Below are 25,882 nucleotides of genomic sequence, written 5' to 3'. Positions count from 1 at the left end.
TGAGCCTGCGGTAGAAATCCGGGGATATGGAGAGAAAAATAGGTCCGGTATGCTCTGGTCTGAGTCGCGCTGTACAAAACTGGCGATAGCTTTTCGAGCAAAGGGATAGCTGATGACCGCCAACTGTGGCTAGCTGAACTCCAACGTTAGCCAGTGAACTGGCCAGCCTCTGGCTAACCTCTGGCTAGCTTCTGTTGTGGATTTCAGATTTGAGGTAAATAATACTTTTTTTTAAATTGGTGAGGCGGGTTGCAGGTGAGTGTTTTGAGTTTGAGTTTTTAGAAAAAAAGATATAAAAAGATATGCGAAGAAAATATGTAAATATATATATACACAGGACACGACAAGAGGAGGACAACGGACGTCTGACTGCTGTCATGACGTTGGCCTCTTTGAGTACAGGGAGGACAGTTGACCCCCTCCCCCTTGTACCATCCCCCAACCTACCTCCCCCCACCCAGGCCCTGTGTGAAAGGGTTGTAAAACTCTAAGAGGAGAATCTCTTGCCACATGTCCCATAGAGAGACACAGGAAATTCTTCCAACTCACAGAATTGGGGAACCGAATGACATTTAGGTTCTGGAGAAGGTATGAAAGATTGGTGAAGAATCCAGCTACGAACTGGTCCGCTTGGTACAATTTTGTGATACTCAGAAGAGACAATATAGCCATATTACCATAAAACTGTTTATATAATAGCCTCAGCGATGAGACTTGCATCCACATGGTTGTATAAAATGTATTAATAAGGATAAAGCTATTTGTAATACATTGAGATGCTATGTACTGATGTTAATGTGATAGAATTGTATTTCTGTACCAAGCTTAACTCAGTCATCGGCACGCCCCCAGGGACACAGACAGGACCAGGCGTCATGTGACATGTTCACTATAAAACTATACCCTGATCTACTTTCTTCAGTCCCGGCCTCCACTCCATTGCGAGTTGGCCAATAGGTTTGACCATCCAATTCCTCTACTGAAAGTGAACTATACCACGTGGTTAACTTTTAGACTATCGATACCGACAGAATAAGAACAAGTCTTTGATATTAATTATTAGTCTGCAGCTAAGTAAATTATATCATTGAACGCGAAGACCAACGAAACATCCATTCTATGACGACATTAATGAATGTCGCTTTGAAAGATCCATTCTAACCGAGAGAGAGAGAGAGAGAGAGAGAGAGAGAGAGAGAGAGAGAGAGAACTCTCCAACAGAACGACTCTTCAACAAGGATCCCGACGACACACTGAGCGTGAATATATATTGATTGCAATTGTTCCCAAATGAGTGAGCGTTCATGTGCAAAGGATTAGCATATCAATTGTTAATATTAATGAACTCTGTGTGCATCCTCAGCTGAACATTTTATGACCCATTGTTCTACAAGACACCAGCCATGCCTGTTTTAGCCCACTAGGACACATTACCCTACCAATTCTTTGTGATGATAATTACTGTTTGTATACTTTCTGTGAATTACTTAGTTTAGTAAATAAATGATTTTAAGACAATTGATGTATGGATGATTTTAGTAAAGACTGGGTTCGTGCAGATACAACAATTTACGACGTTTGGAATGAGACTGGACGCGAGGTAAAATACACCATTTAAACCAGAAGATAATCGGCCTATACTATAATAGAATATAATATATAATGTTATAATATAGGAAAGTTATATTAGGAAAATTATAACTTTGTAATCTGAATATTTTCCTTGGTGCCCCGATCTCCTAGTTAATTACAATTAAACGATGAATCAGTTTAATCGCGTGATAATAATTACAGAGGGTTAATTGATAAACATGTCTTCAGTTTAATGGTACCCCAAGGACACGACACTGCTATGCCATCTTGGAAATGATTATGATTAATTATGATGCTGGGTGTCAAACAATAGTGGGCCAGGTGCTAAAAACATTTTAGATTGGGACTAGGACTTTGAAAAAGAGTCTGTAGAAGTGGGTTTTAAGAGAAGGCCTGTTTTAAAAGTTCTGAGTGATGGAGTGGGCTCTCAGATGGTCAGAGAGCATTCCATGGGCGAGGGGCAAGGGAGCATAAGGCTTGGTCCCCCATAGTTCGGAGGAGTGTCTTGGGGACATGAAGCAGTACGGAGTGGCTGGAGCGGAAAGTGCGAAGTGGCTCGCTGCTTGAGATGATGTCGTTTGATTTAAATCAAATCAAATTTGATGTAGGTGGAGCAGTTTCCATTCAGGGCTTTAAATACTATCAGGATTTTGAAGTTGATCCTGTAGTTGACCGGTAGCCTGTGGAGTTGGGCCAGGATTGGGGTGATGTGGTCTGTCCAGGACCCTAGCAGCACTGGACTGGATTAGTTGGAACCTCTGTAGTGATTTGGCTGGGAGGCTCCCAAACATCGCAATGACGTAGTTGATCCGAGAGAAGATGAAGTCGTGGATGAGTTTCTCTGCATCTGGCTGGGAGAGTGATGGTATGACCCGGGCAATGTTGTTAAGATGGAAAAAAGTATGTGTTACGTACAGTTGAAGTCGGAAGTTTACATGCACTTAGGTTGGAGTCATCAAAACTCATTTTTCAACCACTCCAAAAATGTCTTGTTAACAAATCATAGTTTTGGCAAGTCGGTTAAGACATCTACTTTGTGCATGACACAAGTCATTTTTCCAACAATTGTTTACCGACAGATTATTTCACTTATAATTCGCTGTATCACAATTCCAATGGGTCAGAAGTTTACATACACTAAGTTGACTGTGCCTTTAAACAGCTTGGAAAATTCCAAAAAATGATGTCATGGCTTTAGAAGCTTCTGATAGGCTAATTGACATCATTTGAGTCAATTGGAGGTGTACCTGTGGATGTATTTCAAGGCCTACCTTCAAACTCAGTGCCTCTTTGCTTGACATCATGGGAAAATCAAATGAAATCAGCCAAGACCTCAGAAAAAAATTGTAGACCTCCACAAGTCTGGTTCATCCTTGGGAGCAATTTCCAAATGCCTGAAGGTACCACATTCATCTGTACAACAATAGTACACAAGTATAAACACCATGGGACCACGCAGCCATCATACCGCTCAGGAAGAAGAAGCGTCCTGTCTCCTAGAGATGAACGTACTTTGGTGTTGAAATTGCAAATCAATCCCAGAACAACAGCAAAGGACCTTGTGAGGATGCTGGAGGAAACAGGTAGAAAAGTATCTATATCCACAGTAAAACGTGTCCTATATCGACATAACCTGAAAGGCCGCTCAGCAAGGAAGAAGCCACTGCTCCAAAACTGCCATAAAAAAGCCAGACTAGAGTTTGCAACTGCACATGGGGACAACGATTGTACTTTTTGGAGAAATGTCCTCTGGTCTGATGAAACAAAAATAGAACTGTTTGGCCATAATGACCATTGTTATTTTTGGAATAAAAAAGGGGGAGTCTTGCAAGCCGAAGAACACCATCCCAACTGTGAAGCACAGGGGTGGCAGCGTCATGTTGTGGGGTGCTTTACTGCAGGAGGGACTGGTGCACTTCCCAAAATAGATGGCATCATGAGGCAGGAAAATTATGTGGATATATTGAAGCAACATCTCAAGACATCAGTCAGGAAGTTAAAGCTTGGTCGCAAATGGGTCTTCCAAATGGACAATGACCCCAAGCATACTTCCAAAGTTGTGGCAAAATGGCTTAAGGACATCAAAGTCAAGGTATTGGAGTGGCCATCACAAAGCCCTGACCTCAATCCTATAGAAAATTTGTGGGCAGAACTGAAAAAGCGTGTGCGAGCAAGGAGGCCTACAAACCTGACTCAGTTACACCAGCTCTGTCAGGAGGAATGGGCAAAAATTCACCCAACTTATTGTGGGAAGCTTGTGGAAGGCTACCTGAAATGTTTGACCCAAGTTAAACAATTTAAAGGCAATGCTACAAAATACAAATTGATTGTATGTAAACTTCCGACCCACGGGCAATGTCATTAAAGAAATAAAAGCTGAAATAAATAATTCTCTCTACTATTATTCTGACATTTCACATTTTTAAAATAAAGTGGGGATCCTAACTGACCTAAGACAGGGAATTTTTACTTGGATTAAACGTCAGGAATTGTGAAAAACAGAGTTTAAATGTATTTGGCTAAGGTGTATGTAAACTTCTGACTTCAAATGTATTTGTTTTATGTGGGCATCAAAGAACAGAGAAGGATCAAACTTGACTCCTAGGTTGGAGATGACAGATGACAGGTGGATGGCCTGGTTGTTGATTGTAGGGCAGATGTTTCCAGCACTGATGACCTGCTTGGGTGTCGCAACAAACATAGCATTAGTCTTGCTACTGTTCAACTGGAGGAAGTTCTCTTTCGTCCATGCCCTGATGTCCTCTAGGCAGATGTTTTGCTAGGGCAGAGATGGTGTCCGGTTTGCTGTTAATTTAAACCTGGGTATCGTCAACGTAGCAGTGAAAGGTGATGTTATAATCTCTGAGGATTTGCCCCAGAGGGAGCATAGCATGTCAATTAAAAACAAGATAGGTCCCAGGGCTGACCCCTTGTGGGACGCTGCATGTGACTGATGGTGTCAATCTGAGACACAATTGCACTGCAAAGATGAGGCTGCAGGAGAGCATGAGTTTGCAGGGTTGAAATGGCGGTTGATGGTATGGAACAGGGTTCTGGAGTTACCTTTGTTACTGTCAATCATGGCAGAGATGAAGGCTGATCGTGCTGCTTTTAAGGCAGCAGGATAGCTTGTCTAGTGGTCTTTATGACTCTGATGGGAAAGAGGTTCCCAAAACTATTTCATTTAAAGGGCTCCTCCAGTAAAATAAGAAACTAGCCAATAGGATTTGTGGAAAAGTGAACTTTCCTGACCCAAAAGTATTTCATAAATAAAAAGGGGTGGGGGGGATCAACAATGAAATATTCAGTTGACGTTCTGAGCATTTCAATAACCTTGCCGTGTCAGATTTGATGTGTTTTTCCCCCACTTTTTATTGCTTAAGTTTAAAACAAATTAGTCAACACTATAATATACAAATGAAATAATGCGTTACACTAAACAATTGGTAGGCAGATGCATTAAATAATATTAATTAAATAAATACATTGTACGAAAATTAGACAAAGACATTCCTTTCCATTCTGTAAGCTTCCACTACATACAACATCCAAACAGAAAAAGGAGGTGGGTCAATATTTTTTGGGGGAAAATTCAAATATACTTTTTATTTTCGCTGCCGAAGCTATTGAATTTGATTAGGTATTTGTACCCGCATAGCTTTCTGGTTACTCAGAGTAAACCTCTGATGCAGTTATCACATCAACTCGGTACCGTTACCCCGTGTATATAGCCAGGTTATAGTTACTTATTGTGTATTTATTCCTTGTGTTATTATTTTTATATTTTTATACTATTTAAATTTTTGGTTAATCTGAATTATTGGGAAGGGTCCGTAAGTAAGCATGTCACTGTTAGTCTACACCTGTTGTTTACGAAGCATGTCACAAATACAATTTGATTTGATTTGAAGTCAATAAGCTCAGTGAAAGCTGAGATCTGAGTGGAGACAGATTGGAGAGACACCTGGGCAGTGCTTGACTTGGGCAGGAGCTCACCGGAGCTGAGTACTGGCACCTAAAACGTTCTACTGCTTGAGCTCCTGATCCTCTTATAAAATATTATCTCAAAAGTATAATGGAGCTCCTTTACCTAAATATAAACAGTACTGACACCCAAATTGAACACCGGCACATATTTTTAGTTCAAGTCAGGCATTCAAGTGGGACATTTCATTATCTGATGGACATATGAACCAACCTACTGAGCAACAGCCTTGCAATGTCACATTCAGATGGAGAAAAGGTTGATGACACAAGACATGAGGTTAAATTTGCACTAATATATACATGTGATATTTATGAGATAATATTTGCAGCTTGAAATAGATAATAATAATTATTTTGGGACTACACTGTAAAATTGTTGGACCGTTTAGGATTGCTTAACTGAGTAGGAACCGTTAAATTTTGTTGAAGTTTCAAGGGGGATTTTTTTTCAAGTAACACAAGATAGAGCTGTCAAATTTGATATGTGGATAGCTAGCTTTTGATTTGTTCTAATCCTGTTGGTAAGTAACAACAAGCAAGAAGGTGATCTTTAATACCAAAATATGTTGGAGACCTTCATAGTCCATGTACTGATCTAGTGATACATTTCCGTCAAGCTGTAAGTTAGCACTATAAGTAACGTTAGCAAGCTATGGACCCCAAATGGGTGGCCACCATGCTAGCCACCATGCTATTCACTTAGCTTGCTATCTTGTAACGTTAGCTTGGTAGCTGATAAAATCATGCCATTTATGCTATGCATTTTAATTATAAATTGTGTTATTGGAACAGAATTCTACATGGCTTTTTAAATGCATTTAACCACAACCAGCTTGCTAGCTTCAGAGAACATGCAGTTTGATGTTGTTGCACAAAGTTGGCCTCTGGGTGGCAGTATATGCGAACTAAAAGTGACTGCTTGTTTCAACCGGTTTCAGACCAATCGTGGCCCTCATCTAGATCTGATGTCGGATAAACGTCAGCGTGCAAGGGTCCAGGGCTCTTGGGCCAAACCACTGCCCAAACAACCACGTCCAACAGGTTCTCTCCCTGCCATGCAGACTAAATTAGACCAGGGCCCATATTCACAAAGAGATTCAGAATAGGCTGGTCTAGGATCAGTTTTACCTTTCAGATGTTAATGATTAAGAAAGATTATATGGGTGGTGGGGTGGCTCTCCTACTCTGAGACACTTTGTGAAAACAAGTCCAACTCTCCTACTGTAATTTTGAGAAGTTCCATCCATGGTAATATGCATGTTTTTAAATGGTCATATGGAGGCATATACATTTTCTTTGGCAGGAACAATTCCCAATTCCAGCACTGTCGTGATACCAAGTGCCAATCCACCACCTGCAGGTTGGGGAGTGGGACAGCGGATGTTTGAGTATCAACAGCCCGCTAAGGTAAAAAAAAAGAAAAAAGTATTGGACTTTATTGTGTTATTAATAGATCTTTTCCGAGAAAAGACGTTTTTGATTGAGGTGTCGCCATTGACGACAGATTAAATCGGCCTTGGGCTGACAAGGATCAACTAATACGTTTTCTTTCTTTCTTTCTTTCTTTCTTTCTTTCTTTCTTTCTTTCTTTCTTTCTTTCTTTCTTTCTTTCTTTCTTTCTTTCTTTCTTTCTTTCTTTCTTTCCCTTGCTCAGCCAGTCAGAGATGTCCCTACAGAGAAGGTGATAGAGTGAGTAACTTGATCAAAACAGTCATCTTCTCTACTCCGTCATTAAAACAACCCAAATGAAAAATGGTTACGCCTAGTGGAAGTATAACAACAATTCTTTACACATGCACCCTTTCCTGTTCCTCAGAATGGGGGGTGATTATGAGATCAGCTATGGTCCATCAGGAGTGTCAAGGTGAGTTCTAATCTAATGCATAAGGAGGTCCAATAGACATTGGATCAACCATATAAATGACAACAGGGTCCTGTTCATTAGGGGAACACCGTAGCAAAACGTTTCACAATGGAAAATTAAAATGTGCTTTCTTTTTTGGGGGGGTGGGAGCGACAAGTTCAGATAATACTTCTCCATTTCCTTCCATTTGTGTCTACTGAACACAACCCAGAATCTCAGTCAGCTACTGCCTTCCACCCACTTAACCCGTCTGCTTCCCCTTTCAACAATTCTCTACCCCCCCACCCCAGACTGAGGCTGATCCATGGGTTCTTACCACCAGAGGAGGCTGACTGGGCCTTCAGTAAACTGCTAGCAGAGCTGCCTTGGTCTCAAAAGACTAACTACAGACAGGGTAGGTCGACAATCATGTCTCCAAGGATAGACCACAGAGCAATACTGTACACAGCCTATAGACGTGAGCAAACTGATTTTTTTTTTTATGGGTGCCATGTTGGCATTGGAAGTTTTTACCAATTAGAATGTTATTGTCATGGAACGTTTGGTACCAATGTAAGATCGACCATCCCTGTACAGCTGACCCGGGATTCAATCTCGACAACACTTCCTATTCTCAAGCTAACATGCTAATCATTGCCCTACCAAAACCATAGCGATCTACATGGCCTCCTTTACCCACCGTTCCTTCCCATTTTGACCACATGACGGGAGGACTGGATCAGGACAAGTCTTCTCCAACCATAGGTCACGGAAGGAAAAGAGACAAGGAAAGACCATTTAAGTGGAATTGGAACCCAGCCCTGAATGAAGTTGCATCAGATTTCCCATCGGTCTCTCTGTTGGATTGAATCCAGCCACGTTCCATCGTTGAGCAAGACACAGTAGCAGACGACAACAACACGAAGGAGGCGCATGACTCAAAACCATTAAGCCCAACAAGCATATGTAGGAAGAACATGGCCCAGCTGCTGCCCCTCACATTGTGTCAACACGAGTCAATTGTGACATCTAGGTTCAAAAGGAAATAGAGGGGGTGGTACTGCTACATACACACACACACTATATGCACACACATACTACACACATACACCCACTCCTCTTTATAGCCTTGCTGCACATTGACTCACTTTTTCCTACTCCAGCAAGACTCTAAATAGGCTCTACATGACTAAGGTTATGTTCCAAATAGCGCCCTATTCCCTAAAGAGTGCACTTCTTTTGACCAGAGCCTTAAAGTGGCGTGTATTCATGGATGCCAATAATCCAAAGGCTGGCAGATAGCGATATTGATCTGGTATTGATGGTTTTGTCTTACCATCCAAACACATTGTATGCAGCTGGCAATACATTCGTATCCTAAAACATTCTCCATTCAGGCTGCCAAGGTGTCGATTTCCTCCTTAACTAGAGTTAACGGCGAGAAGAATTTGGAAAATATGCATACTTTCTTTGTGAAACACAATTTCCCGCCACCTTGCTAAGTGGCTAATGCTACATCCAAATTTGTTTACATCCCTGTTAGTGAGCATTTCTCCTTTGCCAAGATAATCCAACCACCTGACAGGTGTGGCATATCAAGAAGCTGATTGAACGGCATGATCATTACACCAGCGCACCTTGTGCTGGGAACAATAAAAGGCCACTCTAAAATGTGCGGTTTTGTCACACAACACAATGCCACAGATGTCTCAAGTTTTAAGGGAGCATGCAATTGGCATGCCCCCTGCCCAGTCATGTGAAATCCATAGATTAGGGCCTAATGAATTTATTTAAATGTGTTGATTTTTCTTGTAAGAATTGTAACTCAGTAAAATCGTTGAAATTGTTGCAAGTTGGATTCATATTTTTGTTCAGCATAGAGCAAACAACACAATTAACACAACACACCCAGTTGTAATATGGCTGTTTTCCTGGCTTGGCTTCCCGAATGATTTTACCCACACACTGCTACTGGAACCATATGGGCCCTGGTCAAAAGTAGTGCACTGTGAACGGAATAGGGTGCCATTTGGGTTTCAGCCCATGACTAACTAGAGTTTTGTTTATCCTTGTCCTGATATCATCTTTTTTTTATGGGTACAGTGAAAGTTTTTGTTTTTAGCTATAATAAATGAAGTCATGTCTAAATATTTGTTTTGGGCTTAATGTATGAACTGTGAAGTCTCAACTCTGTTGACCAGTGGGATGACGTTTTGGCTTTGTGACTGTTTTCTTTTATGAAATGCCCAAATGGAGCTCTTTGAGAAATGTATTAGTGCTTGCTTCCATAGAAAAGAGCGATGCAGCAAGGTTTTATAAAGATGACCTGGGAACTGCAGGTTTACCACATTTGGGGTGACTATTTCATGGTACAAAATAGTTTATATCTTTTGCACCATGAAAATGTCGCCCTTAGAGTAAAACAAAGCAGTGGAAGGCACTTAGAACAATGACCACATTGCCAAATATGGATGCAAATAATGTTTTTTGGGAATTGCTCAAGAAATCAAGTACAAATTATGATTAAATGCTATATATATATGTGTGTATGTGTGTGTATGTATGTATGTATGTATGTATGTATGTATATATATATATATATATATATATATATATACATACATACATACATACATACATACATACATACATACATACATACATACATACATAGCCAATCAGTCAAAAGTTTGGACACCTACTCATTTAAGATTTTTTCTTTATTTTTACTATTTTCTACATTGTAGAATAATAGTGAAGATATCAAAACGATGAAACAACATATGGAATCATGTAGTAACCAACAAAGTGTTAAACAAATCAAAATATATTTTATATTTGAGATTTTTCAAAGTAGCCACCCTTTGCCTTGATGACAGCTTTGCACACTCTTGGCATTCTCTCAACCAGCTTCACAAGGAATGCTTTTCCAAAAGTCTTGAAGGAGTTCCCACATACACTGAGGGGAAAAAAGTATTTGATCCCCTGCTGATTTTGTATGTTTGCCCATTGACAAAGAAATGATCAGTCTATAATATTAATGTTAGGTTTATTTGAACAGTGAGAGACAGAATGACAACAACAAAAATCAAGAAAAAAACATGTCAAAAATGTTACAAATTGATTTGCATTTTAATGGGGAAAATAAGTATTTGACCCGCTCTGCAAAACATGACTTAGTACTTGGTGGCAAAACCCTTGTTGGCAATCACAGAGGTCAGACATTTCTTGTAGTTGGCCACCAGGTTTGCACACATCTCAGGAGGGATTTTGTCCCACTCCTCTTTGCAGATATTCTCCAAGTCATTAAGATTTCGAGGCTGACGTTTGGCAACTCAAACCTTCTGCTCCCTCCACAGATTTTCTATGGGATTAAGGTCTGGAGACTGGCTAGGCCACTCCAGGACCTTAATGTGCTTCTTCTTGAGCCACTCCTTTGTTGCCTTGGCTGTGTGTTTTGGGTCATTGTCATGCTGGAATACCCATCAACAACCCATTTTCAATGCCCTGGCTGAGGGAAGGAGGTTCTCACCCAAGATTTGACGGTACATGGCCCCGTCCATCGTCCCTTTGATGCGGTGATGTTGTCCTGTACCCTTGGCAGAAAAACACCCCTAAAGCATAATGTTTCCACCTCCATGTTTGACGGTGGAGATGGTGTTCTTGGGGTCATAGGCAGCATTCCTCCTCCAAACACGGCGAGTTGAGTTGATGCCAAAGAGCTCCATTTTGGTCTTATCTGACCACAACACTTTCACCCAGCTGGCCTCTGAATCATTCAGATGTTCATTGGCAAACTTCAGATGGGCATGTATATATGCTTTCTTGAGCAGGGGGACCTTGCGGGCACTGCAGGATTTCAGTCCTTCACGGCGTAGTGTGTTACCAATTGTTTTACATTTACATCTTGGTGATTATGGTCCCAGCTGCCCAGCTGCCTTGAGATCATTGACAAGATCCTCCTGTGTAGTTCTGGGCTGATTTCTCACCATTCTCATGATCATTGTAACTCCACGAGGTGAGATCTTGCATGGAGCCCCAGGCCGAGGGAGATTGACAGTTCTTTTGTGTTTTTTCCATTTGCGAATAATCGCACCAACTGTTGTCACCTTCTCACCAAGCTGCTTGGCGATGGTCTTGTAGCCCATTCCAGCCTTGTGTAGGTCTACAATCTTGTCCCTGACATCCTTGGAGAGCTCTTTGGTCTTGGCCATGGTGGAGAGTTTGGAATCTAATTGATTGATTTCTTCTGTGGACAGGTGTCTTTTATTCAGGTAACAAACTGAGATTAGGAGCACTCCCTTTAAGAGTGTGCTCCTAATCTCAGCTCGTTACCTGTATAAAAGACACCTGGGAGCCAGAAATCCTTCTGATTGAGAGGGGGTCAAATACTTATTTCCCTTATTAAAATGCAAATCAATTTCTAACATTTTTGACATGCGTTTTTCTGGATTTTTTGTTGTTATTCTGTCTCTCATTGTTCAAATAAACCTACCATTAAAATTATAGACTGATCATTTCTTTGTCAGTGGGCAAACGTACAAGATCAGCAGGGGATCAAATACTTTTTTCCCTCACTGTACTTGTTGGCTGCTTTTCCTTCACTCTGTGGTCCAACTCATCCCAAACCATCTTAGTTGTTGAGGTCGGGTGATTGTGGAGGCCACGTCATCTGATGCAGCACTCCATCACTCTCCTTGGTCAAATAGCCCTTACACAGCCTGGAGGTGTGTTTTGGGTCATTGTCCTGTTGAAAAACAAATGATATTCCCACTAAGCGTAAACCAGATGGGATGGTGTATCACTGCAGAATGCTGTGGTAGCCATGATGGTTAAGTGTGGCTTGAATTCTAAATAAATCACTGACAGTGTCACCAGCAAACCACCCCAAAACAATCACACCACCTCCTCCATGCTTCACTTTGGGAACCACACATGCAGAGATCATCCGTTCACCTACTCTGTGTCTCACAAAGACATGGCGATTGGAACCAAAAATCTCAAATTTGGACTCATCACACCAAAGGAGAGATTTTCACCCGTCTAATGTCCATTGCTCGTGTTTTTTGGCCCAAGCAAGTCTCTTCTTCTTCTTATTGGTGTCCTTTAGTAGGGGTTTCTTTGCAGCAATTCGACCATGAAAGCCTGATTCACACAGTCTCCTCTGAACAGTTGATGTTGAAATGTGTCTCTTGAACTCTGTGAAGAATTTATTTGGGCTGCAATCTAAGATGCAGTTAACTCTGCTGCAGATGATAAGTTCATTAGAGGTACCTCTGGGTCTTCCTTTCCTGTGGCGGTCCTGATGAGAGAGTTTCATCATAGCGCTTGATGTTTTTTGCGACTGCACTTGAAGAAACGTTCAAATTTTCCACATTGACTGACCTTAATGTCTTAAACTAATGATGGACTGTCGTTTCTCTTTGCTTATTTGAGCTGTTCTTGACATAATATGGACTTGGTCATTTACCAAATAGGTCTTCTGTCTTCTTGTCACAGCACAACTGATTGGCTTAAATGCATTAAGAAGGAAAGAAATTCCACAAATTAAGTTAAGGCACACCTATTAATTGAAATGCATTCCAGGTGACTACTTCATGAAGCTGGTTGAGAGAATGCCAAGAGAGTGCAAAGCTGTCATCAAGGCAAAGGGTGGCTACTAAGAAGAATCTCAAATACTTAAAACATATTTTGCTTTGTTAAACACTTTTTTGGTTACTACATGATTCCATATGTGATATTTTATTGTTTTGATGTCTTCACTAGTATTCTACAATGTAGAAAATAGTAAAAATAAGGGAAATCCCTGGAATGAGTAGGTGTCAACTTTTGTCTGGTGCTGTATATATTTGAGTATACATCACCATTTACAATGACATTACTGGGACCTGAAAATACACTGTTTTGTTGTTTACTGTCCATATGTATTAAACTTTATATCACTACACTATTTATTCATGTCTCTGACAGAGCTCCAACTAGTCCTGATTTCAAATTTTTGTCAAATTGCCTTGACACAAATACAGTACCAATTTAGAGATGTTTCACTTGGCCTATTGAATCAACTCATTTGTGTGTGTGTGCAATGTGCATGCACTACAGTAAGTGATTGTGTGTGTGCACACCTGCACCTCAGTATGTACAGAAAATGTGCTTCTATCACTAGGGTCTATTCAAGAACACAGGTTATTCATGCAGTGTAACTGTATTGTCCCTGTGTTGTATAGGTGAGGCCTATGAGGAGCCCAGGTTAACCTGCTGGTACGGAGAACTGCCTTACACGTACGCCCACTCTACTCTGGATGCCAACACACAGGTATGATATATCTGCACCTCCTGCTGCATGACTGGAAAAGTGGAGCTGAATTGAATGAGCGTTGTGCCTGCTTGTAAAAGCGATTTGGCCATTTCCTCATGCATTTCCCCTTTACCGCAACCACTTTTGCGCTTTACCATTTCTCTCGGACTCTTGCGGTCGCTCTACCTCACTCTTCTTGTTCCTCCTTTTACTCTCCTCTGCCAATGTGTACACTAGTACTGCTCACACAACAGCAGCTCATCTATATACTTATTCCCTATCCCCTACTACCTCCCTAAGAAATGCTAAGCATATAAATAATCAGTGAACATGGTGAAACACTGTTAAAAAAAAAGAGCACTATTAACATTTAACATGAGCCGCGGTGCATAACCTCTTTCTCCCTCTTCGCCCTTCTCGCCCTCTCTCTCAGTGGCACCCGCTGCTGGTCACCCTGCGCTGCGCCGTAGAGAAGGCGAGTGGCCACCGTTTCAACTCGCTGATGTGTAACCTGTATAGGAACTGCAAAGACAGCATCGGCTGGCACAGTGACGACGAGGTCGCGCTGGGCACCCGGCCCACCATCGCCTCCCTCAGCCTGGGAGACATGAGGGTGTTCAGCCTCCGCAAGCAGCCTGCACCGGTAAGACTGGGATCATGGGGGAGAGGGAGATGGAGGGATGAGAGACAGGCGGGGGGGATATAAGGTCCACCATCGCCTCACTCAGCCTGGGGGACATGAGGGTGGAGGGAGATGGAGGGATGGGAGAGACAGGGGATATAAGGTCCATCATCGCCTCACTCAGCCTGGGGGACATGAGGGTGGAGGGAGATGGAGGGATGGGAGAGACAGGGGATATAAGGTCCACCATCGCCTCACTCAGCCTGGGGGACATGAGGGGGAGATGGAGGGATGGGAGAGACAGGGGATATAAGGTCCACCATCGCCTCACTCAGCCTGGGGGACATGAGGGTGGAGGGAGATGGAGGGATGGGAGAGACAGGGGATATAAGGTCCACCATCGCCTCACTCAGCCTGGGGGACATGAGGGTGGAGGGATGGGAGAGACAGGGGATATAAGGTCCACCATCGCCTCACTCAGCCTGGGGGACATGAGGGTGGAGGGAGATGGAGGGATGGGAGAGACAGGGGATATAAGGTCCACCATCGCCTCACTCAGCCTGGGGGACATGAGGGTGGAGGGAGATGGAGGGATGGGAGAGACGGGATATAAGGCCTGTTCAGCCTCCACAAGCAGTCAACGCCTGTTAGACTGGAGGAGAGACTGATTTTACCAGTAGGTCTATGTTCCTATGGATCTTCCCAAGTACCCCCTATGGAAATGGAAAGTACAGGGGTTCACGTATGAGCAGTGATTTTTCTGACATTTTCATCCTTGGGCAGGCTGCCCAAGTCTTTTTCGGATTGCCCTAGTCCAAACAGTGTCAAAAAATAAAACATTTGTATTTATTTTTTTTTTTTGGGGGGGGGGAAACACCTTCAGTGTAAACTTAAATGACTAAAACTAGATATAAAGTATGTATAAAAGATAATGGACCTATATATATACTTTTTAAGTAATATAATCTTTGAGAACTAACAATTACCAAAATAAAAACTAGATGGTCACGGAGAATTTTTTTTCCCCCAAAACTATTTAGCAGTATTCATTTTATGTTTGAGCAAAATAACATGCTATTAGCCATGGCAAATGCATAGCTTTAAATGTAAGATGTGTAGAATTGCAGGAAATTAGCTTTAAACTGCGAAAATCTTTTCTGCTTCATGGAGAAATATGTAGAATTGCAGGAAATTGCCATAAAGTTGCACAAATGTCTCTACACCACCAAGATGGGTGCCTCTAAAATGGTCTCAAAAATGTTTTGCTGTCCAAACCACGCTCATTGCTACGCCCTTTTTGAACCAGAAAGAACCTCAGAGTAGTTTGCCATAGATTACTTTGGCCTAAATCTGGACAGATTTATGTCTTGTTCATACAATGTTATTACCCAAATGAAAAAAATACTACAGTTTACTATATAATACTACAGTTTTAGTATAATATTATCAGTGGTGTAAAGCACTTAAGCAGTACTTTAAAGTATTTTTACTTAAGTAGTTTTTTTTAGGGTTTCTGTACTTTAATATTTATATTTGACTACTTTTACTTCACTAAATTCTGAAATAAATAATGTACTTTTTACTCCGTATATTTTCTTTGACACCCAAAAGTACTCATTACATTTTGAATGCTTAGCAGGACAGGAAAATGGTCTAATTCACACACTTATCATGAGAATATCCCTGGTCATCCCAACTGATGATCTGGTGGACTCACTAAACACACATGCTTCATTTGTAAATTATGTCTGAGTGTTACATGCTGACCATACGCGAGCGTTGCAAAATACATTTACACATGCATGTTATTCAATCATTGCACTCCCACTGCTCGCGCGCCTCAGCGAGCGTCTGCGTGGCCAGGCGCTAAAAAAGAAATTGGTTCCATTTGTGACGCTCAACGCGCTGCAAGTCCAGCCTCTCCCATCTCCTCATTTGGTTTTTATACCCACGTGGGTGATTGAAAGATGAACTTAGTAATGCTGTAAATCTGGTTGCCAACCGCCATATAAAGAGAAAAGAAGAAAAAGAAGCCTGAAGGAAGGAGAGATGACGAGAAATGAATTCGGTTTCCCGTTTTATCTGTGGATTAATTGTCGGAGTAGAGGACCTTGTTCATTTCAGGTCAAATAACAACCCAATGTTTATATACCAGGACAAATTAGCTAGCAACAGCAAACTAGCTAGCTAAATTGCCATAAATGTTTAATGCTTTTTGACCTGTCCCCAAATTAGTATAATTGGTTCAAAGTTGTTGATATTTCAACCTGTGTGTTCTGATCGCTTCTGGTGTGGGTGAACAAAATCAACGTGCCCACGAGGGCGCACGTCTGGTTTGGTCAGCATGTTAGTGTGCCACTAGCTGTCCGTAAATTCACATTTAAAAAAAGTAAATGGTGCTGTCTTGTTTGCTTAATATAGGTAATTTGAAATATTTATACTTTTACTTTTGATACTTAAGTATATTTTAGCAATTATATTTACTTTTTGTACTTAAGTATATTTAAAACCAAATACTTCTAGACTTACTCAAGTAGTATTTTACTGGGTGACTTTTACTTGAGTACATTTTCTGTTAAGTTCAAATCAAAATCAAATTTATTTATATAGCCCTTCGTACATCAGCTGATATCTCAAAGTGCTGTACAGAAACCCAGCCTAAAACCCCAAACAGCAAGCAATGCATGTGAAAGAAGCACGGTGGCTAGGAAAAACTCCCTAGGAAAAACTCCCTAGAAAGGCCAAAAACCTAGGAAGAAACCTAGAGAGGAACCAGGCTATGAGGGGTGGCCAGTCCTCTTCTGGCTGTGCAGGGTGGATATTATAACAGAACATGGTCAAGATGTTAAAATGTTCATAAATGACCAGCATGGTCAAATAATAATCATCATAGTAGTTGTCGAGGGTGCAACAAGCACATCCGGTGAACAGGTCAGGGTTCCATAGCCGCAGGCAGAACAGTTGAAACTGGAGCAGCAGCACGGCCAGGTGGACTGGGGACAGCAAGGAGTCATCATACCAGGTAGTCCTGAGGCATGGTCCTAGGGCTCAGGTCCTCCGAGAGAAAGACAGAAAGAGAGAATTAGAGAGAGCATATTTAAATTCACACAGGACACCGGATAAGACAAGAGAAATACTCCAGATGTAACAGACTGACCCTAGCCCCCCGACACATAAACTACTGCAGCATAAATACTGGAGGCTGAGACAGGAGGGATCAGAAGACACTGTGGCCCCATCCGATGATACCCCCGGACAGGGCCAAACAGGCAGGATATAACCCCACCCACTTTGCCAAAGCACAGCCCCCACACCACTAAAGGGATGTCTCCACCCACCAACTTACCGTCCTAAGACAAGGCCGAGTATAGCCCACAACGATCTCCGCCATGGCACAACCCAAGGGGGGGCGCCAACCCAGACAGGAAGACCACGTCAGTGACTCAACCCACTCAAGTGACGCACCCCTCCCATGGACGGCATGGAAGAACACCAGTAAGCCAGTGACTCAGCCCCTGTAAAAGGGTTAGAGGCAGAGAATCCCAGTGGAAAGAGGGGAACCGGCAAGGCAGAGACAGCAAGGGCGGTTCGTTGCTCCAGCCTTTCCGTTCACCTTCACACTCCTGGGCCAGACTATACTTAATCATAGGACCTACTGAAGAGATAAGTCTTCAGTAAAGACTTAAAGGTTGAGACTGAGTCTGCGTCTCTCACATTGGTAGGCAGACCATTCCATAAAAATGGAGCTCTATAGGAGAAAGCCCTACCTCCAGCCGTTTGCTTAGAAATTCTAGGGACAATTAGGAGGCCTGCGTCTTGTGACCGTAGCGTACGTGTAGGTATGTACGGCAGGACCAAATCGGAAAGATAGGTAGGAGCAAGCCCATGTAATGCTTTGTAGGTTAGCAGTAAAACCTTGAAATCAGCCCTTGCCTTAACAGGAAGCCAGTGTAGGGAGGCTAGCACTGGAGTAATATGATCACATTTTTTGGTTCTAGTCAGGATTCTAGCAGCCGTATTTAGCACTAACTGAAGTTTGTTTAGTGCTTTATCCGTTTAGCCGGAAAGTAGAGCATTGCAGTAGTCCAGCCTAGAAGTAACAAAAGCATGGATTAATTTTCTGCGTCATTTTTGGACAGAAAGTTTCAGATTTTTGCAATGTTACGTAAATGGAAAAAAGCTGTCCTTGAAACAGTCTTGATATGTTCTTCAAAAGAGAGATCAGGGTCCAGAGTAACGCCGAGGTCCTTCACAGTTTTATTTGAGACGACTGTACAACCATCCAGATTAATTGTCAGATTCAACAGAAGATCTCTTTGTTTCTTGGGACCTAGAACAAGCATCTCTGTTTTGTCCGAGTTTAAAAGTAGAAAGTTTGCAGCCATCCACTTCTTTATGTCTGAAACACAGGCTTCTAGCGAGGGCAATTTTGGGGCTTCACCATGTTTCATTGAAATGTACAGCTGTGTGTCGTCCGCATAGCAGTGAAATTTAACATTATGTTTTCGAATGACATCCCCAAGAGGTAAAATATATAGTGAAAACAATAGTGGTCCTAAAACGGAACCTTGAGGAACACCGAAATTTACAATTGATTTGTCAGAGGACAAACCATTCACAGAGACAAACTGATATCTTTCCGACAGATAAGATCTAAACCAGGCCAGAACTTGTCCATGTAGACCAATTTGGGTTTCCAATCTCTCCAAAAGAATGTGGTGATCGATGGTATCAAAAGCGGCACTAAGATCTAGGAGCACGAGGACAGATGCAGAGCCTCGGTCTGACGTCATTAAAAGGTAATTTACCACCTTCACAAGTGCACTCTCAGTGCTATGATGGGGTCTAAAACCAGACTGAAGCGTTTCGTATACATTGTTTGTCTTCAGGAAGGCAGTGAGTTGCAGTGCAACAGCTTTTTCTAAAATTTTTGAGAGGAATGGAAGATTCGATATAGGCCGATTCGTTTTTTTATAAGTTGTCTTTACTTTTACTCAAGTATGATGTACTTGAGTAATGTCCGCAGAAACACGACACTTTTGTAACTATAGTAAATACTACAGTATTTAATTTGCATATAAGGTACCCTGCCCATTCCCCTCCCGCATATCCCAATTTGTGCCACCCCTAACTGAGAAACCTACATGCCAAGTATAGACCATACATTGTGTTCCCTACAGGTTATAGTAAAGAACAGACGCTCAGACCCCAGAACTAGCCATTCGGACCCCAGTCCTACCTAAAAGTTATGAAACATTTGCTCTTTTAGTATTTCTCCAGGAGATTTCCTCAAGGAGAAAGCCTGCACTTCAATGTCAAAGATAATCAAACAAAAACACTATAGTAAATACTATAGTATACTACAATCCGTAAAAACACTACATTAATTACTTTAGTATATAATACAGTTCTTTTACTACAGTATTTACAATATAGTTAACTGTAAATACTACAGAATACTAACAGTATTAACTGTCGTATTTTTGCGGACTTAAGTCTTTAGTCCGTAAAGACACTACAGTTAATACTGTTAGTATTTACTGTAGTAGACCATAGTATTTTATTAATGTGGGTAGATCAGTGTTTATACTCAGCTACTTTCAAACTAGGTGGTAACACTCATCCATCATAAAGTAGATGAACTGTGCTAGTTGTGTAAGTATACAGAGGTGATATGTGGTGATAGTTTGTACCCTAGACTCAGTATGTGTGTTTACATTTGTGTACTCGTGTGTGTGTGTGTGTGTCAGGAGGAGGACGGGGACTACACATATGTGGAGAGGCTTCGGATCCCTCTAACTCACGGCACTCTCCTGATGATGGAAGGAGCCACTCAGGATGACTGGCAGGTAAACCCGGCTAATCAAATACAGGGACACACCCTAACAACACCATCTACAGGTAACTGCCAAAATAAAGGAAACTAACATAGTGTCTTAATAGGGTGTTGGGCCACCACGAACTGACAGTGTCTGGTACTCTATTGGAGGGATGTGACACCCTTCTACCACGAGAAATTCCGTCATTTGGTGTTTTGTTGATGGTGGGAAAATGCTGTCTCAGGCGCCACTCCAGAATCTCCCATAAGTGTTAAATTGGGTTGAGATCTGGTGGCTGAGCCGGCATGGCATATGGTTAACATTGTTTTCATGCTCATCAAACCGTTGTGACCACTCATGCCCGGTGGATGGGACCATTGACATCTTATGTGGGGATAACCACGGTAGCCAAAAATAATGGCCTGCCCATAATTTTTATACATGACCCTAAGCATGATGTGATGTAAATTGCTTAAATAACTCAGGAACAATACCTGTGTGGAAGCACCTGCTTTCAATATACTTTGTATCCCTCATTTACTCAAGTGTTTCCATTATTTTGACAGTTACTTGTATGTCCCACACAGGATGACTGGCAGGTAGGCCAGGCCAATCAAACACAGGGACACGCCCCAACAACACCAGTTCGTGTTCATTAGGGCACGCAATGGAAAACATATAAAAACAGAAAACAAAAGTGAATTTTTATTTTTATTGGATAAGTCCAGGATATTTCTTATTCACAATTTACATTTCACGAATGCATATTTGCAATTCATTTAGCTAGCAATAAAGCTCATGTTCATTCATAGATCATGGTCCCTCAAGAACGAATGACCAAACATGTACAGTACCAGTCAAAAGTTTCGACACACCTACTCATTCCAGGGTTTTTCTTTATTTTTATTATTTTCTACATTGTAGAATAATAGTGACGATATCAAAACTATGAAATAACACATGGAATCATGTAGTAACCAAAAAAGTGTTAAACAAATCAAAATATATTTTATATTTGAGATTCTTCAAAGTTGCCACCCTTTGCCTTGATGACAGCTTTGCACACTCTTGGCATTCTCTCAACCAGTTTAACCTGCAATGCTTTTCCAAAAGTCTTGAAGGAGTTCCCACATATGCTGAGCACTTGTTGGCTGCTTTTCCTTCACTCTGCTGTCCAGCTCATCCCAAACCATCTCAATTGGATTGAGGTCGGGTGATTGTGGAGGCCAGGTCATCTGATGCAGCACTCCATCACCCTCCTTGGTCAAATAGCCCTTAGACAACCTGGAGGTGAGATGGGTCATTGTCCTTATTGAAAAACGCAAACCAGATGGGGTGGCGTATCACTGCAGAATGCTGTGGTAGCCATGCTGGTTAAGTGTGCCTTGAATTCTAAATAAATCACTGACAGTTTCACCAGCATAGCACCATCACACCTCCTCCTCCATGCTTCATGGTGGGAACCACACATGCAGAGATCATCAGTTCATCTACTCTGCATCTCACAAAGACACAGCAGTTGGAACCAAAAATCTCAAATTTCGACTCATCAGACTAAAGGACAGATTTCCACCAGTCTAATGTCCATTGCTCGTGTTTCTTGGCCCAAGCAAGTCTCTTCTTATTGGTGTCCTTTAGTAGTGGTTTCTTTGCTGCAATTCAACCATGAAGGCCTGATTCACGCAGTCTCCTCTGAACAGTTGATGTTGAGATGTGTTGTTACTTGAACTCTGAAGCATTTATTTGGGCTGCAATTTCTGAGGCTGGTAACTAATGAACTTATCCTCTGCAGCAGAGGTAACTCTGGGTCTTCCTTTCCTGTGGTGGTCCTCATGAGAGCCAGTCTCATCATAGGGCTTGATGGTTTTTGAAGAAACTTTCAAAGTTCTGGACATTTTCCGTATTGACTGACCTTCATGTCTTAAAGTAATGATGGACTGTTGTTTCTCTTTGCTTATTTGAGCTGTTCTTGCCATAATATGGACTTGGTCTTTTACCAAATAGGGCTGTCTTCTGTATACCACCCCTACCTTGTCACAACACAACTGATTGGCTTAAGGAAAAAAACTTAACTAGGCACACTTGTTAATTGAAATGGATTCCTGGTGACTACCTCATGAAGCTGGCTGAGAGAATGCCAAGAGTGTGCAAAGCTGTCATCAAGGCAAAGGGTGGCTAGTTTGAAGAATCTCAAATATAACATATTGGGATTTGATTAACACTTTTTGGGGGGTTTCTACTTGATTCCATATGTGTTATTTCATAGTTCATACAATGTAGAAAATAGTAAAAATAAAGAAAAACCCTTGGATGAGCAGGTGTCGAAACCTTTGACTGGTACTGTAGCTTGCCTGTCCCTGGCGCAAAAAGGTTGAGAAACACTGATCTATGCCAATGGAAGTGTTTTGGTATTCAAAATCATACGCTTTATCGACCTTGCCAGGAACAACAACCCAGTTAGCTGACTGCTAGTGCTAGCCGCGTGAGCGTGTTGCGTCATAACAGGCTTTAGTCCTAGTGGGTTATGAGTTATCAGACAACAGCAAAGACTTTCTAAAGTAAAGAACATTATGTCTGTCTCTGTCGTTCTGAGCTTTTCTATCAGACAAGGAGTTCTTAAGAGAGAGAGAGGGTGTGTTTGTGTCTAGACTACCTCCATACACTTCCAGTGACCTAAAACAGTTTTAGAACCCTAGCCCCCATAACAAACTGCACTTATTTATGACTGTTACGGTTATGCTGATTCCCTATTATACACAAAGAATGCTGTGCGATGGAAAGTAAAGTAAGAGAGTTCCCAGACAGATTGACAGCCAGACCGAGGGATTGATAGGGGGTATAAGGAAGGAAAAATGACGTCAGATTTAATGATAGCAATTTATTTGCTCTCAGGGTCCAATGTGTGTGTGTGTGTGTGTGTGTGTGTGTGTGTGTGTGCGCGCACATGGCTGTGGTCATCTGTGGATGATTGTGTGTGTCTTCGGGTCGGATCGTCTGTCTCCATCACTAGGAGCCATTTATCCTGTCTAACAGTGGAGTCTTCCAATCCTGCTGGACCCCGTGTTCTCCTGCCCCACAGTCAGTTCCCGTAGTTTCTTGGCCCCGACACTGGACCCTAGAGAAGCGCCACTCCTTAATTTAAGGAGAGAGCGAGAAACGTATTGAGACAAAAAAAGGTCAGCTGCGTTTTATGGCAACATCTGACAAGAGTCCCATCCCAGAGAATTCAGGAAAGTACACGTTGGATTGCCGCAGTTAGTCTGGCCCCCACTTACTCAAGCTGCTTTTCACACAAAACCACCCAGCGCTTAGTTAATTCACCATCTGTTTGAAACGGACACAAAATATTTAGACTGGGACGTAGCTCTTGTTGTGTAACCGCTGCGATAACTCTCCCCGTCTAAATCTGGACTGAGCGGTTGTCTTCGCCAAGACTCGTTCCCTGGTGACAGTTTTTAGATAAACAACGAACAGTGTATCTGATTTTGGTTGAAGTTGGAGGTGAGAAGTGGGACTATGTCTGCCAAGTCACTAGCAAGACATGCACGGAGTGGTTGTGTGTGTATAAGCGAGTGAGAGGGAAGTGAGGGAGCGAGAATGAAATAGTCTCCGGTCTCTGATACAAGGCCAGATGTTACTGTCTGTGTTGTGTGCATGTGTTTTGTCTCTGGACTTAACTGCGCTATGGGAAGGCTCCTTAAAGTGACGGTGGTTAAAACAGGAAAAACCAACATAGTGGAGGTACTTGACTAACACAGTTCAGTGAAGTCTCTCTAATACACAGAACTGTTATTTGCTTTTGTTGTCCTCAACAGCATTCAGTGTCCAAAGAGTACCATGACCGAGGGCCTCGTATCAACCTGACCTTCCGCACCATGTACCCAGAGCATGAAGGACCGAGACCAAGGACCGGACTACCACCCCAACACTAAACACACTGTCCTTCACACTTAATACTCTTTATAGCAGTCCCACCCAGAGTGTTAATGGAAGATTGTGTGGAGGAGGAGGAAATGACCTCAGCCCTTGATGGACATGATTAAATACACTTTATGGGATAGTGAGAAAGATGAGTGTTGACATCAGGAGAAAATACAAGCTTAAAACCACCTGACAAGATTTGTAAGGACTTGTCAACGTTTACAGTTATGCTCACTAAATATGTGGAGAGCAATGTTATTGTTTCATACAGTAGATTTTGCCTTAAATATATCCCATAACGGATTAGTTTGACAACTATAGTTTCTGTGGACTGGAATCACGGGGGTCAAGTTCTCTGAAGGCCTTATGAAGTTAATATATTTTTGAATAATTTGTCCCCATTTTTATAAGACTAATCAGGAAAAGGAAAAAAATGGAGATTTGGCTTTCTACCTGGTTGCCTTTAATATAATATTTCTTTGGCTTCACGTTTTGATTTTGTTGTAATTGTAAATAGAATACCTAATTAAAGTCATAATTTAATACCCCTTGGTTTGCAGCCTTTTGAGAGAACATCCCAGCTATATAAAATGTGAAAGAACTTAAGTGGCCAAGTTGACCAAATATAGCCCCGTTTATTTTGTAACACTAAAGGATAAAGTTGTTTTGAATGTTTGGTAAATAAAAACAGAGCGAATCATACATTTTTTTTATTGGTCACATACACAAATTTAGCAGATGTTATTGCGGCTGTAGTGAAATGTTTAGTTTGCAGACGTTTGAAAAGATCTCTAACTTTCATTATCACCGTGTATAAGGAGGAACACGTTGGTAGCGGTTCTGCCTTCTGTTTGCAACCTTTTTTCATGCCATTACATTTTCAGCTATTTTTAAGGCATTATCAAGGTACATACCCAACAGTGTGCCCTGGAGTGAGCTCGTACCGAGATATCTTATTCAACGGCCGAGTGGTTACCTTGGTGTGATGTGATAGTCCGTCACTGGCCGCGGGCAGCATTTGGTACTTTAACGCACACACACATTCATCACTCCTCCCTGCTCCGTTATCAGATAAGTTAACTTGTGTGTCGACCCACATTGTTAACTTCTCTATCTTAGTACATACATTTCACACTTAGGTCAGTAACCGGTTATGGTATAAAGAAATAAACAGACAAGTGTTCATATTTAATATAAGCAATATTTATTATACTTTACGATGTTATGGATGAGCGCGTTTGTTTGTTCTGTTCCTCGCTCTCTCCATCTCTGTAGCTTCCGGGTATGCTGGATAAGGACCCGAGCTAAGGGAATTGGCTGACTTTGTAGTGCCTGTCCCAAATGGCTCATTAATGTAAATAGGCATATTGAAAGACACTATGTCAATAGTGATGTAATTTTGTTAATGTTATATTGGTATATTGCTTCATAAAAAACGTGTTGCAATGTATATACTTTAGTATGTTTAGTTGAATGGAAAATGTAGGTTTGAATAGGTAATTGATGAATTAATTATTGTTAATTGTTCTGATGGGAGGAGCTACCCCTACAAAAGGAGCCTCTCTTTCAGTTCATGAGGAGGCATTTTGGGTTGAGCTGTGGATGGGGCAGCATTGTTTTATTTATAAAAAATTTGTAAATATTTTTTTTAATTACATATTTTTTTAATTATTGTATTTTTTATTTTTTTAAAGCTGTCCAATAATGTATACGTTTGATGGCAGCACTGTTTTTTTTGTTCCGGAATCACTATGTAAATAAACACCCTTGCACAGAAGAACTTTTGCGGCTCCGCCATC

The 25,882-nt window shown here is 41.6% G+C and overlaps 1 protein-coding gene across 1 annotated transcript; it reads left to right on the top strand.

Annotated features, from left to right (window-relative positions):
* The first annotated feature begins 5,997 nt into the window (after positions 1–5,997).
* Positions 5,998–24,785, top strand: alkbh3 (alkB homolog 3, alpha-ketoglutarate dependent dioxygenase). The gene is made up of 10 exons (XM_014124715.2): positions 5,998–6,101; positions 6,519–6,621; positions 6,884–6,987; positions 7,235–7,269; positions 7,397–7,444; positions 7,735–7,838; positions 13,651–13,739; positions 14,155–14,364; positions 20,094–20,192; positions 23,978–24,785. Exons 2-10 carry the CDS (start codon positions 6,546–6,548, stop codon positions 24,092–24,094), a joined length of 882 nt encoding a protein of 293 aa, XP_013980190.2. The 5' UTR covers positions 5,998–6,101; positions 6,519–6,545; the 3' UTR covers positions 24,095–24,785.
* The last annotated feature ends 1,097 nt before the right edge of the window (positions 24,786–25,882 follow it).

Source organism: Salmo salar, chromosome ssa10 (assembly GCF_905237065.1).
Source record: "Salmo salar chromosome ssa10, Ssal_v3.1, whole genome shotgun sequence".
In the NCBI taxonomy this organism is placed as follows: Eukaryota; Metazoa; Chordata; class Actinopteri; order Salmoniformes; family Salmonidae; genus Salmo; species Salmo salar.
This window is presented reverse-complemented; position numbering and strand designations above follow the sequence as displayed.

What these genes read in the sequence shown, in the direction of transcription:
- alkbh3 (XM_014124715.2), top strand. Translation starts at nt 6,546, where the DNA reads ATGTCGGATAAACGTCAGCGTGCAAGGGTCCAGGGCTCTTGGGCCAAA. An exon ending in AGTATCAACAGCCCGCTAAG is followed by an intron (nt 6,988 to 7,234) that starts GTAAAAAAAAAG and finishes TCCCTTGCTCAG; the next exon opens with CCAGTCAGAGATGTCCCTAC. An exon ending in AAAGACTAACTACAGACAGG is followed by an intron (nt 7,839 to 13,650) that starts GTAGGTCGACAA and finishes TGTGTTGTATAG; the next exon opens with GTGAGGCCTATGAGGAGCCC.